The sequence below is a fragment of the Rhinolophus ferrumequinum genome, chromosome 20 (genome assembly GCF_004115265.2).
Source record: "Rhinolophus ferrumequinum isolate MPI-CBG mRhiFer1 chromosome 20, mRhiFer1_v1.p, whole genome shotgun sequence".
NCBI classification, from domain to species: Eukaryota; Metazoa; Chordata; class Mammalia; order Chiroptera; family Rhinolophidae; genus Rhinolophus; species Rhinolophus ferrumequinum.
In genome coordinates, this window is record NC_046303.1 from 32,037,442 (window position 1) to 32,049,829 (window position 12,388).

At 38.4% G+C, this 12,388-nt stretch overlaps 1 protein-coding gene across 1 annotated transcript in view; it reads right to left on the reverse strand.

Annotated features, from left to right (window-relative positions):
• The window catches only part of CASD1 (CAS1 domain containing 1), a 49,151-nt gene extending 38,669 nt beyond the window's left edge, over positions 1-10,482 (reverse strand). The window contains exons 1-3 of the mRNA XM_033088494.1: positions 9,806-10,482; positions 2,769-2,865; positions 2,104-2,224 (exon numbers count right to left, since the gene is read on the reverse strand). Of these exons, the coding sequence (XP_032944385.1) occupies positions 2,104-2,224; positions 2,769-2,865; positions 9,806-10,376 (789 nt within the window). The 5' untranslated portion in view covers positions 10,377-10,482. The remainder of the gene's footprint in view (positions 1-2,103; positions 2,225-2,768; positions 2,866-9,805) is intronic.
• Between the last annotated feature and the right edge of the window lie 1,906 nt (positions 10,483-12,388).

Here is a 12,388-nt window from a genome sequence, read left to right on the forward strand (position 1 = left end):
GTATCTTATTTGATAATTGTGGGATAACTGTGCACCTGTAGAATTAAAAAAAAAAAAAAAAAAAAAGGAAACCTAGGTGTTATAAGTAGGCCTCAGAAGCAATGTACCATATTGTACCTACTTTTGGCTGTAGACTAAACCATTATACCTTTTTCAACTAACTGTTGCCAAATCCATTATTTCAATTTTCAGGAAGTCACATTATTCTAAGTCTAGAAATATTAAAACTGTTTCTTTGAAATCAGAAATCGACTTTTTAAAAGTTTACTAAAGTTTTTTTCTTTGAACTGTAATAATGTCATTAAATAGTTCCAACTCGTCTGTATAATTTTGTGTATAAATACAAACGGAAACTGCATTTGTAGACACCAAATAAAATGAAAAGTTGACTGTATTATTTTCCATTATTCAGCTTTAAAATCAATAGTAGCCTTTTCCAGTGGACAAAACACCTAATAGCCTAAGGACTATTCTTGCAAGGAATAGTTCCTAAGAATTTAGTCTCCAGTACCATCATCTTCACTATGTGCCTAGGTACTTAGTTGTGAAGTCCCTAATTTTCCAGCTCCTCACCACAGGGCAAGCTGATGTGGACAGGCAGATTTTAATCGTAAATTCATGAGCTATTTCCCCTACAATTCTGAACTTTCTTGTACTTCACTTTTCTCTCCTTGCCATTTCTCACTCCCAATCATATGCAATTGAAGACAGGGATAGCACCTTGGATAACTTACAAAATGGATAAACAAGAGGATATGATGAGCTAATTCACACAAAAAATAATTTTTAACAAACATGGAGATATGTTCGTGCTTGTTAACGTTTTCAAAGATATATATTTGATATATATATATATTTAGTTTTTGTATATATTATATAACATATAGTTTTGTTTATTCTCCTAGAAGAATGCTTATCTAGAAGATATATTTTTAAAGTAAGAACTTGTCTGTAAAAAGAGCATACATTTATTGTTGCATTGTTTTAACTATATAGCTTGACTGCCCAGTACCAGTAATGCTAAAGAAAATTAGGCCCTGATGTACCTTGATTACACTATAAATTGAAATAGTTTAGCAATATAATCAGTAATTTTTAAAGTATCTTCTTCAACCTAATATTTTCACTGTAGAGATTCCATCCTAAGGAAATTTAAAAAAGCAAAGTTTTCACACAAAAATGTAAATAAAAACATCCTATTTTAAACTGCAAAATAAAAAAATTAGAAAAATACCAAAAGTTGAGAAAAGGGAAAGTTATATAAAATTAGCTTATATCCATTCAATATGCTGCCATTAATGAAGATCCATATGTTGATTATATAATAATATGGTGATGGGGCAGCCAGATGGCTCAGTTGGTTAGTTCTGAACAACAGGGTTGCCGGTTTGATTCCCACATGGGCCAGTGAGCTGCGCCCTCCACAACTAGATTGAAGACAACAAGCTGCTGCTGAGCTGCCAGAGGGGCAGCCGGATGACCCAGTTGGTTAGAGCACAAGCTCTGAACAATAGGGTTGCCGGTTCAATTCCCGCATGGGATGGTGGGCTGCGCCCCCGGCAACTAAAGATTGAAAACAAGGCAACTGGACTTGGAGCTGAGCTGCGCCCTGGAAAAAACACACTGTTTCCCAATATTCCCCAATAAAAAAAAATTTTAAAACATAATGTGGTGAATTATAATTAAGTGATAGGGAAAGAAGCAAGACATTAAATTGTACATGCTAAAACATTACAAATATGTTTTTAAAAAAGAGACTGAAAACAAATATGGCAAATATTGAAAGGAGGATAAGGAATACTTTCCCTTTATTTTCTTTCTAGGGAATTTTTAGAAGTTTTTCCATGGAAAGAATGTATTATTTCTGAAAACTAAAAGTTTAAGTTAATAAAAGGCTTGCCAGTCAATACTTTCCCCCACCACATCTTGTTTTTATGTTCCCCATTAGAGCAAATCATCCCTTTTTCCCCTCCACGTTTCTCAACACCAAAGTAAAACTTTTCAGTTTCTTGTCTTAATGTGAAGAGGCACATTCCTCCTAACAATATTCAGTTGGTTAATTTTTAAAACAATACCCTCATGACGAAAGTAGACAAGTTTTACCTTATTTCCTTCTTCTTTGAATTGAGGATTAATTAGTTTTACAAAAGAATAAAACAATTGACGGATCCTGGAATCTCCAATAAATGCAATATGTTTATCTACAAGGCAGTTCTTTGCTTCACTGAAATCACAGAGAAACATTAATTAAAATAAATAAAATCAGTACATTGACATTTCAACGACATAGTTTGTGAAGAAATTAGTACAGCATTGTTATACATAGTTACACTGCTTTAAAAATAGGTGGCCAAGTTTGTTTAACCTACCAGTCCCTATATGATCAACTAACTCTCAATAAGAAGAGCCCCCATTTATTAAGTGTTTAAGATGTACTCTAACCATATTTGCTTTATAGCCATTATTTCAGAATTAGTCTATGAGGTAGCTCTCCAAGACCCACAGCAGGAGTCTTTCACTCAAGGGCAATACTGTCTTTGGCATGCTTGTATCTCACCTGAGAGAAAGCAGCTTGGCCAAAGCTCTTTCCCTAATGTTTTTGGCATCAATCATACTTTGGATTCACTTTTACCCCACCCTCCTTCACCAATTCTCTACAATCATATAGAGAAGTACCATACAGCACTTTCTTTGCTTCATCAAGCCCTCTCCACTAGATATTTCAATCCATACTAGAAAAAACAAAAAACACAATGAAGAAAGCTCACCTGATTTTGTATTTGTGCATCATACAACTATGAGGTTGCCAAACTTTCTCTCCAAGAAATCTGCCACTTGAAAGAAGGTATTCACATGAATCATTGCCTATAACAGTTAAACACAACAGTGTTGTAAACAATAGTTAAATTTTCATATGTTGGTTATCTGACCCCATGTAAACTCTCTGAGACAACAAAGTTTTCTATCCTTCACTATACCTTTTAGGTGTATATTACTCATCCATGAGAAACTCTATAAATATCACTGCATTACTATTCAGTAGGATAATAGCCACTAAGGACAGTTCCGTCACCCTAGAAGAGGCTCCTAACTCCTAAATGGTACATTCACTGCTCTGGCCATTCCTTCTGTTTTAGGGTTTTTTTCTGGGGACATCATCTCAATCTCAAACTAGCCTTTATATCTGTTTATCACTCCTACTTCTAGTTGGGAAAGAAAAGTTTAAGAGAGAAAAGAGAAAATGAATTCAACTTTGGAAATGAATTCAACTATTCCAATACATAGTGTTTTAGCATGTCTGGAAACCTAGTTAATATTGAAGTATTTTCTATGCTTACTCCTTGATTTTCACAACTACCCTAAGAGGAAGTATGTCATCTCTATTCTGTAAATGTGTGAACAGAGAAAAAGACTTACTCGAGAACCTCTTAAAAAGCTTAATAAAATTGCATCCTTTTACAGTCTTACAAAGATAAGACTTAGTAAAACTGTCAGCCACTAAGTGGCCGAAGATACACACGGTCAGTATCAGTAATAAATTGTAGATTTCAGTTATTAATATTCAGCATCTCTACTTCCCTTGATAGCTCTTGCCTTCCTTTAGGATGGCCAACCAACAGCTCCCAATTTGGCTGGGGCTGTCACAGGTTTACACAGAAAGTTCCACATTTGGGAAACCTTCCAGTCCTGTGTAAACTGGGACAGGTGGTCACCATTCTTCCTTTGGCCATTTTCTGTACATTTGCTTAAATGAGTGAAGAAATTAAAGAGGGTGTTGGAGTTCTTTAAAAAGTTCAAATATGTCAAATGGTGAGGGAAAAATGAGATGTTTAGATTAACCATGGGGTTATAATATATGTATTATTTAATTTAATCTCAAGTTCTTTATTAACAGTCAACAGCACACTCTATTTGTTTTAAAATTGTTAAAGTCAGGACAGGGAATCTGGTAAGAGAAATATTACAGAACAAATATTGTACTGAACAATTCAGAGTGGGGATAGGGAAGACCTGAAGATATTTAAAGTAGAACACATCTCTTTTCTCAATCCAGTTATCTATCTATCTGGCTAACATACATACAAAAAGTGATACAGATGCAAGCAAAACAGTTAAGTATAAACAGTGAAAATGTTACTTCAGTGTCATAAATTCTAAACTAGAACAGAAAAGCACAAATACTGTATTACTGTGTTGGTGGAGAACTGATAAGGAAAGCAGAGTATCAATGTAGCCTGTGCAAGCTTTTTGTATTTCAAAGAATTTTTAATAACATCTCTCTAAGGAAACTATAAATAATCAGTTCTTAATTCTTTCTAATTATTAAAAACTAGTTCCAGTTCTAAAAAACAAAATTAAGCTACATAAATAATCGAGGAGTAAGAAAGAACTACAGGAGCATACCAATTAGTAATACATTTATATTCTAAAAAAGTTATAAGAAGTTGCAAATAACTAGGTAGTCTTTGTTCTTCCTTTTCTTTTTTTCTTTCTTGCTCCCTTTTTTTAAAAAAAAAAGTTATTTGTGTTTTGTTTTTTAATAGAAGCCTAAATAGAAACACCCCTTGATCAATCTTCAGTATGTGGGGTTATGTTCTTTATTAATCATCTATATGGGTTCTCAATATGATTTTCTGGAGATGGACATACCATGCCAGCATCTTAAAATAATCAGTCTTTTCTCCACCAGAAAATGTATTTAAAAATGCAAAGTTCTTTGTTTCCTTCTCAATACTACTACTCACACACTATTTTTCAGTAGTTCAGCCCGTGGAAAACAGCTCTAATCTGATGAGCCCATATAAAAAAAAAAACCTATAGCAAAACATCTGAAGTCGTTACTAAGCACAAAAACACTGTAAACACAGTACGTATTTTGAGACTACTGGTCTTTCCAGGGAAGAAATTCTTAATTTGCTCCTGAATGCTTGTTGACAATGATTCTTCTTAAAATATTTTATGATGCAAAGGTTTTTTTTTTTCATAATCCCATATCTGAATTTAATCGTCTCAGTATATTAGTTAAGGTCCCATTAGAAGACAACCTACTAGCTACTTTAATAGAGAGAATCTCATATAAAGAATCATTAGAAAAGTAAAAGAATTGCTAACTAGACAACTGAAAATACAAGAAGAGATTGGCTTTTTTATATTTGTATTTGTCATAAAAATAGTAGTAATAATAAATACTATTGTAATCTGATTAAAAATAAATTAACCTAATCTAGAAAAGAGAACTCCACAAAATTCCAAACTCTAAAAGAAGTTTTCTTTTTCTGGGAAAGAAATATTTTTTGGATCAAATCACTAAATGTAAATCTAGATGTTAAAATAAGTGAATATGCCACATTTTTATTATGTATACTAACAATATGCAATATGCTGGCACATATTTTGCTTTCAAAATTTACCCAGAAAAACCCCAAACAGAAGAAAATCTCCAGTCATTATATTCAATTGCCTCATATAATTTTAATAGCTACTTTAATACAACCAATGTGAGCTGAACACTGCCAAGTGCTCAGATAAATCAAGCTATGAAAACACACACACACACACACACACACACACACACACGAGTAACTAAAGGGATAGAATTATTTACTTCAGCTATCTCCAATACTAAGATTATCTAGATGAATGGCTGTCTTCCTCTTCATTCTGTTATCTTAAGCATAAGCATTCTGGTTTGTCAATCTAGTTTTAGGTTTTTTATGCATGATTTTTCTGTAATAGAGAGATACTAAAAAGCAAGCAAAATAAGTAAAAAGACAAACAGAAGAAAAAAAAGCTGAAAAATAAAATATAACAACTAAAGAAAACATCTGATGTGCTAAATAAAGCGTTACTTTTATTTTCCTTTGAATAGAATACCTCTGGCACACTGTACCCTTAGGCTGAATTATCTTACCAAAGCTGTGTGTTTCTTACTACCAACCATGAAAATATCAGATCATACAGTTTACAATATAGTCTACAGCATATTTTGTTTGCCTAAAATTCAGCAAGTTATATTTTAGTCTGTGCTGAAAAAAATCACCATTTACATTTCTCTTATGACAAGCTAGGAGTGCCTCATTACAAGTAGTGTCATATAGATTAGGATTTTTCTAGCAAAGAAAGAAAAACCTAAGAGACCTACAGCTTCTTTCTTGCTTTAATTTCTGAGGCTTTGAACTTACTTTTCTCCAAAACATAGAATGTTTAACATTTGTATTTAATATGCCTAATGATAGAAAGGAATTAGATTTCAACAAAATTAAGGCATTTGAAGCAAGTTAACTTTGTCAATTAAAAAATTAAAATATAATCCAGATTGGAACTACCTTTAGGGTGACAGATACTGGCCTCTTTTCACAGAAATGTTTCCAATCTGTAATCACAATATTAATGGACATTTTGTAATTCAGTAATGTTAGAGGCTGATAAAGCCTAAAAAATGTATAGTTAAAAGAATAATTACTTTTTAAATGTCATTCTACTATATTATGTGGCAATAATAATGCAAAACAAAACAAAAGAAAAACACACAAAAAAATAAACTCTACTTTTTAAAGTCCAGATCAGAACATGCTATTAGGACATGAAACTCAATTAACAACAAAAGAACCAAATGCTAAGAGGAACACCGAAGGAAATAAGGACTTTAAAAATCTATCCAATAATTGTATATGGAGTTCCTACTGTGTGTTAAGCTGTGATGATTTAAAGATAAATAAAATACCCTTGGAAGCTCACAGTTTGTCTGGGATACAAATTATTATGATACAACATGGTAAGTATGTAGTAATTGCCGTAGAAATACTTAATTCCTAATTTCTACTTCTGTGGTGGTGATATTTGAACCAGGCCTTGGGGTAAAAATCTGTACTTTCTTTCCAGGAGAGAAAGGCCATTGCAGGCATAGAAAATCAGGTATTTGTGAGATACATAAAAGGGCAAAGCACATTTAGACTGTGAGCCTGGAGTTTATGAAGGAAAACAAAAACAAAAACACAGGTAATAAAAAACTAAATAGTCAGATTTTGAAGTTCTACACATACAACTTTTAGAAAACCACTTTTCTGGAAAAAGAATAGGAAAACTCTTGGATGGTACTGTGAAGTTGAATTAATGTTTCTAAATGGTTTAATACATGTCCCTCTGGAAAATGCTTTCTCACTCCATCTTCTATACATCACCACCATGGGAGAAGCTCTGAGAAAGGCAGACTATAAACCAATGGTGTGAAGCTGACTGGGTTCTACATCCTACCTCAGTCACTGACTAATTGTGTATCCTTAGGCAACTTAACCTCTCATGAGTCACCTTTAAAATGTAAATAATACTGTAACTTGATGAATCTAAAAGCGTTAATTATAACACATCACTATTTTATGTAACAGGAGGAAAAATGTTATCAATTCAACTTTGACATGCAATCGAAGTTTTAAACACTCATCCTGGTTACAGACATGTTAAAAATGGGGCAGGGGCAGAGGATGGAATAGAGTAATTGTATCTACCTCACAGAATTGTAAATACAAAATGAATTAAAATGTGTAAAACCTTTAGAGCAGTATCTGGCATGTAATGAATGTTCAATGCTAGCGTGTCTGTGTTTACCAAGCTTTGTTTTCTGCTGTGTGTAATTCTCTTACTTTCTGTGGTTTGTAAATAAAGCAAGAGATACTGAACATATGTATTCAAACTGCATTCACTATACCTTGCTTGAGGCATATTCATATCCACAGATTGGGGATTTTCATATACTGCCAAAACCTCTATATCTAATGTAAGAAGATCCTTTCTTATTCTGAAAGACTTATATTGTGATTCAAGTATATGGTTATCAAGTGTATATTGCCTCTGACTCAGTTTGACACTGCCAAAGCGTAAGGATGGCTTAAAAAGTTCCTAGTAAGAGTGTTTTTCCCAAACAGTCTCTTGCTCAAGTTCTTGACATTCAGTCTAGGCAAGTACACACACCAGGTGTACTGCTTCACACTCAAGGCACTGAAGCACCTAGGGAAGCTGATAACTAGCTTCTGGAGGAGGCTTTATAAACAACCCCAGATTGCTACACTGACTCATAAGGTTCCATCTGACATTCTACTTTCCCTGCTGATGACAGATCTTGAAAGGATGAAATAATCTAAATATAACAATTAGTATCCAAGCTTATCAAAAGATAAAAGCATAATTATTAGGTTGGTGCAAAAGTAATTGCAGTTTTTGCAATTAATTTTAACCTTTTAAACCGCAATGACTTTAAATTAGATGTTTACCTTTAGGAATGTGGCACCAAAGTTACACAAAATTGAGTTAGATTACTATCTTTTTATACCAAACTAGCGTGTGATTAATAGTAGTTACAAAATTTTCTTAAAAATCACCAACTAATGCCATCAACATTGCTAGTTGATTTTGCTTATGATCTGTTAAAGCAACTGCAGATGAAGCAGGGCCCTGCCAGATCCTACAGCTGTGATCTATAGGAGGCTGGAGGAGAAAGGCCTAAAGGACATAAAAGTATTTATCTTTTTAAATCGACTTAGTGTGTTTATATAAAGAGCTATTCATCCAGTATGGCATTAGAGTACAAGATTTTTAATCCTCAAGTATTGGTAAAAACAAAGCAGCAAAATTGATCAAAATGTTCTACACTTTGAAAGACTTCCTGGGATGAGAAGAGAGCTCATATTCCAATACCTCGTTTACTGGATATTTTGCCAAAGTGGGTGTGAAGTTAAATGAAAGTAGCATTAAATGCCCACCTGTCAATTTATTACACATTACATCTTGACCAATTAATCTCACAGTCACGGATAATGGTTTCGATATTACTAAGAGCCAAAAATAAAAGATGATATCATTAATTTCCCTCAGCCTGTCACTCTCTCTCCTAGTGACATTTTTACACAGAATTTTTTTTTAAATCAATCAACAAGGACAAGTAAATATATCCTTGATTACTGAGTAATTCGTTCTGAAATAAGGTCATATTTCCTTTTCCCCTTTATACCAATTTCAAAACACACAGCGAAGGCTCTTTTCAAACTGCTTCCAACTTGCTTTCCTTGCCCACCTCGACTCCTGTCAACCCCTAACTTCTTTTCACATTATCTGCCCCAGTGCCTTGACTTTGTAAAAAGTGTGCAACCAGAACCCTTCAAACGTTTCACAAAGGCTGGGTGACACCTCCTCCATTTGGCCAAGGACATCTATTGCCAGCTGTAGCCCCCAGTGGCAAAAGAAATGGGGCGGCTCTTGCCGCTGTCCAACAACAGCTGGCCCGGCTGTAGTTACAGGGCAGAGGACGGATTAAACAAAAGCTAAGGCGCAGGACCCCTAGGGCGCAGAATCGGCGACCCCACTCCTGACGAAGGTGCCCCACTGCAGGGCGGCCTTTGCCTTCGTGCGTCCCGGGCTGGTCCCCAAGGGCCACCTGTCCGACCTCCTGCACGCGAGCCCCGGGCCTGGCGCATCTCCCCCCAGCCAGCTCTCGCTGGAACCGGGACCCCGGCAGCCCCTCTGGCCAGGCCCGGATTGTCGCCTCCGACCCCAGCGCAGGCGCTCGGGGGACCCAGAATCACGGGGCCTCGTACGGTGGCGGCCCGCACTGGGGTCCGTTCAGACGGCCGGGAGCGCCGGGCCCGCCGCTGGGGACACCTGGGGGCACGTGGGGGCACCGCCTCCCCCGCGAGCACGGCGCGCGGGCTGGCGGGCGGCCGCGTGAGCGTGGGCGTGTGTTGGGCGCGGGGGGCGGCCTCCAGCCGCCGCGTCGCCTCCTCCCCCAGCCGGGGCAGGGGGAGGGCCCGCTCACCTCGGTAGCGGCGGGAGGCGAGGTGGCACACTGCGAGCAGCAGCACGGCCACCAGCGCCAGCACCTTGGCGCTCCTCACGCTGAAGTAGTGGTTGATCTCCCGCTTGCCCAGGTTGTAGGCCAGAGCCGCCATCTTGGTTCCTCCATGACAACAGTGCGCGGCGGAGCGGGGAAGGGGCGCCGCACAGGGGCAGCACTGGGGCTGCCGCCGCCGCAGCCAGGCGAGCAGCCGCCGCCAGTCCCCGCGGTCGCCACTCGCGCTTCCCGCCGGGGAACCTGACCCCGCCGCTGCAGTGCCCCCGGCCTCCACCTGCCCCTCCTCGGCTCCAGCGGCCTCAGCGGCCTCCCCCCAGCCCCTCCGCCGCTGCTCCGCCGTGCCGGTTCCAGAGGCGCCCTGGACGCCTGTCTCCTCCCCTTCCTCCTCCTCCCCTTTAGCCTCCTGCCTTAATAGCGGCTGCGCCTCCGAGGGGGGTCCGGATGCCCAGTGCTCCGGGGTCACGGGCCGCAGACGGCCCTCCGGAGTCACCGGGTCACGGGCGCCGGCGGGCGGCAGTGGCTGCCGCAGAGACATGGGGATGTGAGGAGAGGACCAGGGATCCAGCGTGGGCCGAAAGCGAGCCTTGGGGCTTTATCTGGTTTACTGGCCGGTACTTGAGCCTAGTTTGGGGCAACAGAACTACAGTTCCGGAAGAAAAGTACACATAGTTCCACTTCCTCTTTTTCTGAGCTTTCTACGCTCTGAACCTGTTTAGTAGGGTGCGAAGGCCACCCCGACGTCACCAGTGTTTATCTTAAGGTTATCTATCTGGTCTGCCTGGCTGTCCCCAGGTTTGCCAGGTATTGAGACTGCTGGTAGCACAAGCACCCAACCCACGGATAAGACCAGTCTTAACTCTTAACTCATCTTCTTGGCCCATTTCTCTTGTAACTTTTTTTAAAGCCCTCAGTTTGCCCAGTTCCAGTGGGTGAAGATACACCACAAAGAGTAGAAGATTCAGAATGAGCCTAGCTTGTAATTGGTGGTGAGAAAAGAATCTCACTATTTGTGTGTACACAAGGATTGGCTGGGTGGATGTGCCAAACGTAAAAAAGTTTGTTCAGGACAATCATTTCTGTTCTGTGGTTGTCAATAAAGCCAGCACTCCTCCTTTATTAAGCGCTTGCTATCCTCCGCCCTTCTTTTATTTAATTTTAATTTCAATTCTTGGTCTCTCCTGTGCTGCCTTCCAGGTGGAAATGGTTATTTACATTGCTTCCCTTTCTCCTTGCCTTGTTTAGAGAGAGTCATTGGTTAGTTGGGGTGTTTTCGAGTATTCTTTACAACTTTCCCATTTAGCCATTCCCCAACTTGTGTTTATAGGGCTCTCTTCAAATTGTAGAATGTTAGATGTGAAGGGACAATAGAGATCTTGTGATCTCAATTCTTTTCATCCAAGGACTCATTTTATTATGTTTTCATCCACAGATCCCATATCTTGAAAGATTTTGTCACTTAAATGAAATCACATACATCACTGTCATGGATGTAATGCTAATAAGCAATAAAGTTAAATAAGTGTACAAACACTAGGCACTGTTCCCTGGAAATGCTTGCTTAATTTCAGCTGTCACTCTTCTAATCCAAGGTTGATCACATGCTTGCTAGAAGAATTAAATCAGATATTGTAAAAACCAGATAAATAACTCTGTTAACAATATATGCTCCACCAATCACAACCTAGAAATTTCTATGATGTCATCAACAGCAAATTAGAATTTCTGATCAGTGTGCAATAACCAGAGTTGATTTAATGCCTGCCAAAAGTAAAGAAACTTGACATTTTATTTAATTGCAATTTCCAGAAGGCTTTCTGAAATACTGTAAATACTTTGTGGAGCTCTTCCTTTCTTCCGTCTAGTTTAAAGCTAATTCCTCGCCTCTGCTGTGAATCTCTTATTGTCCCCCTTTCTTGGAGGTGTTGAAAACTCCATCCTCCGTCTGTGTCATCTTGAACCTCTCCCTCTCTCCTGGCTGTTTCTTTCCTACCAGTAAGTTTCTCTTTTTAGTGAAACACATCCATGAACTCTGTGTTCCTGTGTATTTACCTCGCTGTCTCTCTTTCCTTTTCTGATAAGTTTCTAGAAAGAGTGGTATTGACTTTGTCATGTACACTTGCTCCACTCCCATTCTCCCTTCTAAATGACTCAAATATGTTGCCTTCTTTCCATCCCCTTGCTGTTGCCTTGGTTAAGTCATGTTTTCTTGCCTGAATTTCTCATCCTTTTAACTCATCTTCCTCAGTGCTGGCTCAAAAATCTAGTCTTACTTCCTCTGATCTGACATACTTCTGATCAGACTGAACTTTCTTCAGCTCAAATCTGGATGATGCTAACAACTAGTTAGTGGCTCCAAGTTTATTTGCCCACCCCTAAACTGTCCAGAATGTTAACTAATGCTCATAAGTTTTCCTCACCCTCCTAATGGGCTGATAAAAAGATAAACCATCTGATAGGAACACGTTCAAGGTGCGTAAAAACAAAACAAAAAACTACCACACTTTATCCTTTCCCTTCATTTTTTTTTTTTTTTTAAAAACCAAATAT